The sequence below is a fragment of the Chanos chanos genome, chromosome 9 (assembly GCF_902362185.1).
Source record: "Chanos chanos chromosome 9, fChaCha1.1, whole genome shotgun sequence".
In the NCBI taxonomy this organism is placed as follows: domain Eukaryota; kingdom Metazoa; phylum Chordata; class Actinopteri; order Gonorynchiformes; family Chanidae; genus Chanos; species Chanos chanos.
Window position 1 is genome coordinate 10,064,471 of NC_044503.1, and position 5,889 is coordinate 10,070,359.

Genomic DNA, 5,889 nt, shown 5'->3' on the forward strand with positions numbered 1-5,889 from the left:
CCTCCAGCCTGCCCTACCACTTTTTGTCTACTTACATGGGAAGATTTACAGTGCAATAAGGCCCGTGAATCATTTCAACTGCTTTCGTCCTCACAACGCTTTTCATCCTTTATGGTTACAACCCTCCGGAGGGTTGTAAGACACAGTGGTTACAAGATCATGCAATTCAATCGGTTCGCTTGCATGTCACAAGAGTATTGAAATAGGCAACTGTGCATATGGTTTCTTTGATGTGTTTCTGCTGTCATGTGTCCACTGAAATCTGACTGCTGATCTGCCTTCATGAAAAATGCTTCGGTTTGGAGAATACGCCAATGACAATATCTTTGCTTGCTTTGTCCGGAGTCAAAAATGGCTGAATAATCAATTACTGGAAAGAATTGAGGTAGAAATGTAACCTTTCCCCTTCAGTTCTAGGGGATGGGGTTTGTAACAGTTTAATACAAGTTACCTATAAAGTATAAAACATGAAACTGTATTTTTCTGTGTTTACTGAAGTTAAATCTTTTTTTCTTTTTTAGGGCTGGATAACAGCTAAGCTACTGCAGCATCAAAGCAAGCAGTCTTTCAGCTGTCAACCACAGACTTGTCTAATGTTCTAACAGAATATTTCACAGATTTGCACCATGGAGAAAACTGGGATTTGTGCTTCATTCCTCACCACCTGTCTCATTCTGATCATGTGTCTCTGCCCCCTGGTGAGTCCCTTTTGCCCCGCCCAGTGTGTCTGTGAAACCCGCCCATGGTACACTCCACAATCTGTTTACCATGAGGCCAAGACAGTGGACTGTAATGAGCTGCACCTGAATGGCATTCCTTGGAACATTTCAGGTGATACTCAGGTGTTACTCCTTCAGAGTAACAACATTTCATCTGTGACGATGGAACTTCACAATCTCGTAAACCTAACTGAGCTGGACCTCTCACAAAACCACTTCAAACAGATTCAAGACACGGGGCTGACCAATCTAACCCATCTCGTGACTCTCTTCTTGGAGGAGAATCAGTTGAAAGAATTACCAGATTTCTGCTTGAAGGATTTGGTCCATTTGGAGGAACTCTACATTAACCATAACCAGATTTCATCCATTGGTCCGAAGGCTTTCTCAGGCCTAGGAAACCTGCTTAGGCTTCACCTCAACTCAAACAAACTGGTTGCCATAGATAGTCATTGGTTTGAATCCCTTCCCAATTTGGAGATCCTTATGATAGGGGAGAATCCTATTCTGGGCTTGCAGGACAGGAACTTCCACCCCCTTTCCAAACTGCATAGTCTTGTGCTAGCTGGCATGGGGCTCAGGGAAGTACCTCCAGGGGCATTCCAGGGTCTTGAGTACCTTGAGAGTCTCTCCTTCTATGATAACAAGCTTACAGTGGTGCCCAAAAATGCTCTCCGTGTGTTACCAAACCTCAAGTTCCTGGACCTTAACAAGAATCCCATTGTCCGTGTACAAGAGGGTGACTTCCACGATTTCCCACATCTGGAGGAACTGAGTTTGAACAACATGGAGGAATTACTAGCTGTCGAGAGGGGTGCATTCTCCAACCTCCCAGAGATGGCAAAACTGGAGCTTTATAACAATCCACATCTATCTTATATTGACCGTGCTGCTTTCATAGACATGGGTGGTTTGCGCACTTTATTGGTTCATAATAATGACCTCAGTCTCTTGCCTCATGAGATTTTATCCTCCTTCCCCAGCTTGGATGAAATCAGTCTCCACAGCAACCCAATCAGGTGTGATTGCCTCTCAAATTGGGGGACAGTCTTTGGAAACCAGTCAACTCTCAAGCTACTGGAATCTCAAATCACCCTCTGTGCCTCTCCACCACATCTTGTTGGCCGTGCACTCCAGGAAGTGGTGTCAACCAGCTGGAATGTTGTCAGCAACACCTGTCTGCCTCACATTTCCCTTCATGCCTTCCCTCCTCAACTCAATGTAACTGCAGGACAGCCTCTGACTCTTAACTGTTGGGCTGTGGCTGACCCTGCCCCTCAGTTCTACTGGGTAACCCCCACAGGTGACAAAGTCACCTCAGAGACTGTCTCATCAGTCCTGACCGAAGACAGTGGCAGCAAGAAGCACCGGTTGCAGGATCAAGGAGCTCTTGAGATCTTACATGTGGAACTGGAAGACGCTGGTCTCTATACGTGCGTAGCATGGAATGCAGAGGGTGCAGACACACGGAGTGTCTCAGTGCATGTTGACAGGGGTGACTGGCACGGTGACCATCCGAGTGTAGGTGAACGAGGAGTTGTGAACACCACTGGAGCTCTGGTGGTCCTGGCTAAGATCATCCATGCCCAGTCTGTGGTATTAGAGTGGAAGCTTTACCCATCTCAGCCCATGCCAAACCACGAGGCACCGCAGCCAAAGTGGGTTAGTGCCACTATGAAGATTGACAATCCACAAATCAGTTATACAGCTATGGTTCCTGTAGACGTTCAAGAGTACAACCTCACCCACCTTCTGCCCTCAACAGAGTATCGTGTCTGTCTCACCATGGCAGCCACAGAGCAACAGACTCAGCACTCCTGTATCAATGTGACTACCAAGGAGGCCAGTTTTGCTGTGGAGATGGTGGCCCAGCCTGCTAACGTTGCCTTGGCAGCAGTAATGGGCTCCATGTTTGCCATCTGCATCATGGCCCTGCTAGTTGTCTATATGGGCCGGCGCATGAAGCAGAAGTCCTGTCATCACTCTCTGAAGAAATATATGCAGCATGCCACCACCATTCCTTTGAACGAGTTCTACCCTCCTCTCATAAATCTTTGGGAAAATGAGACAGAGAAAGAGAAAGAGGGCTCAGTCGACCCACAGAACTCACAGATTGACACCTCAAAGACATACATGTGGTAATGTGAGATCAAAATTAGACTTAAAGAGACAGTGGAAGGAAATGTTTGTACTCTGCTGTATATAGTTAACAAGTAAGTCAGTGATTCAGATGTTGTTGTGACAGATATGAAAATCACACAGAATTTTGAGACTGTAAACCTCTTTACGTTAAGCACACCGCTTTAGTTGAGTGTTGAATGGATGAGGTTTGATGTACTTGGCGAAACTCAACCCTTCAACATCGTCCATATCATTTTAACATTAAGCATGCAAACATATTTACTGGTATTCATCCAAATCACATTGCATTCTAGCACAGTAAGGGCAAACAAAAAACCCTTAGCTTAATTTAGCTTGGTGTCATCTTGATCACCGGGTAGACGTTCTTGCATGTAACTTTGCATGTTTTCTCTGTGCTCACAGGGTGGTTTGTACCTCAGGCTCTTGCACTTCTTAAATATACAGGTATAAGATAAGAACTAGCTCATGTTCCTGTGCTCACAATCGTTTTGCTTTTGTATCTCACCATAAGTACATTTTATTACTACCAGCAGTTTAAGAAAACCAGTACTAACCTGCCATCCCAAAACTCACAGAGTCTGTGTCTTATTACACCTGTTCCATTAATATCTAAAACTGTGCTTATAGTAACTTGCACTAATTCTGCATCACAGAAGCTATTCATAAAATGGCAGCTGAGGGTCTATTGTTGAGAGAATTTCTTGTTATTTTTCAGACGTATTTAATATATTTTTGTTTTCTTCATATTATTAATGAAATATTTCTATTATTGGATAGGAGTTTGAGGGGAGAGGTGTCATGAAAGAGATTTACAGAAGATTTCTTAAATCAGCTGCCCTTCTTTGTTCCTTTACAGGCATGGAATTTCATAACACTGTACATATTACATTTTTCGGAGTATGTGTTGTGCCTGGTTAAGTGGTTGACATTTTCATTAAGGAGAAACTCTGTAATTCTTCTGTTGATATTGCTATTCGGACACAATTCAATTCCTTTAGACCACGGTAATGCTAGGAGTTGTTAGGAATCAGCTCAGTTGTTGGCAGATGTCGGCATCACGTGGCAAATGATTATATTGGATTAAATTTGTCCAGTTCAGATGGAAGTGAACTGCACTTAAGGGTTACCCAAGAAAGCAAACTTAAAATTAGGTGTATGTCTGAACATATTTCACATTTTCCAATTCTGTAACTGTTACTATATTTGTTAAGTTACTGATGAGAATTCATTTTCTCAAAGGAGAAATGACCTCATCTAAGGAATATAATGTGTACTGCATGAGTTTACCTGATTTATTCAACTGTTTTCTGCCGTGAAAGTGATGTTTCAATGAGATCAAGAAGTCTTCTTTAGATAACAATATAGGATTCAATTAAGAGATAAAAACCAGTTTAAATAATGTCAACAGCTCTTACCTACAAAGAGACATTCTCAAACTTGTTTAAAGTTTTTTTTATTATTATTTTGCCAAAGATAAGCTTACTGTTGTCCAAAAGCATGTTCATTTGAAATGAACGAGAATGTGTATGTTATTTTGATATGGGTTTTCGGAAGGGAAGTCATGTGTGCTCAGAAAGGGTCATTTATTTATTTATTTATTTATTTATAAATGTATTGGTTTAATTTTATTTAATTAAATAATGTATTTTCAATTCAGTTTATTTTAGTTGTTTGAGCTATTAATAAACTGGAAAACAGAGCAACAGTAAATGAAATAAAATGTCATATACAAGCAGAGGTTGATTTTTACACATAGATGAAAAGTGCAATAATCATGAAATACTGACTGTATCTGTATAAACATACATTATGAGTTACTTATTGGTGGCTGGACACCGACATGTCACTGTTTATTATTTATCTGAATGCTTGAAACTACAAATGTACCCCTTAGTGGTAGAAAATGTTGATGATATGTTACAGTATTTTGGTTGATCTTAACAGTTAATAGCAGGGTATTTTGTATTAGCAAAAGCGTATAATTATATTTCAAAGAACTGAATACTAATTTTTCACTTACAAGATGTGTCACTCTGTGCTCAGTAGTGAAGTTACTATCTTTTTGAAAGTAAATAAATAAATAATAAACACAAAGATATTGTTATTGAGTCTTTTTTGTCTTGAATGTATTTACATATAGTTATTATTTCCTTAAAAAAGGAGGCCAGGCCTAAGGAATGAATTTTTTGTTGTTGTTGAGGAAAGGAAAAACCTGGTTAAAAGATAACAACATTTGCTAGTAAGCTTATTTATTGTAGATCAGAACTGATTTGAATGTTAATCTTTTATGTGACAGATTGAAAATATGAAGTGTTTATCAAACTATATGTTTTCTATTTAAAATGCCCCAATACTGGCTCATCAAAAGAACACAAACTTCAGACAAGAACAATTGCACACCCTGGTTCACTCTCCCCCTCTACTGGCTGTTTTGAGCTAGTTTTTGCATTCCTGGATTTTGTAAATTGTTCAGTCATTAGTTCCCGCTGTGCTTGTGAATCAAGCCTGGTTTTCTGTTTGTATAAATGCCCCTAGTTTTCCTTATTTGGTGAGGTCTTTGTTTTGTCTATTTCCTGCTGTCATATGCCTGAGTTCTACCTGACTGAGTATTAGAGTTACTGTGAATCCAGACTTGTTTTTGTGTTTTCTGGCCTGCTTTTTGATAAATGCTGGTAACTCGCACCAGCATCCAGTCTCTCTTCCAGTTTGTAACAACGTGTTGAATAATATTTAATTACAACATCTAACCCCTTCTTTGAGCAACTGGTGCGGCAAAAAATATATGATTACTCGATCAAATAAAACAAAACGCACATTAGAATGAGCTGGTTCTACGCTGACAAAAATACACAATTTCATTTGTTTTCACAATCATTAATTATCCATACATTTTCCAAAATAAAATATAAAAGTTACCATGTTCACAATCGTAATTATTTCTGAACTTTACTAAATCATAAAATTACTACACTTCTCCCTTGCATTCACTTACACAAGTACTGACACTCACACAACTACCACTGTGCAA

At 39.9% G+C, this 5,889-nt stretch overlaps 1 protein-coding gene across 1 annotated transcript; it reads left to right on the plus strand.

Moving 5' to 3' along the window:
* Positions 1-626: 626 nt before the first annotated feature.
* On the plus strand, positions 627-2,861 carry LOC115821017 (leucine-rich repeat neuronal protein 1). Its single transcript, XM_030784760.1, has one exon. The coding sequence runs from the start codon at positions 627-629 to the stop codon at positions 2,859-2,861; it is 2,235 nt and encodes a 744-aa protein (XP_030640620.1).
* Positions 2,862-5,889: the final 3,028 nt, after the last annotated feature.

Bases quoted from the DNA above. Each gene is read 5' to 3' on its own strand.
- LOC115821017 (XM_030784760.1), top strand. From the start codon at position 627: ATGGAGAAAACTGGGATTTGTGCTTCATTCCTCACCACCTGTCTCATT.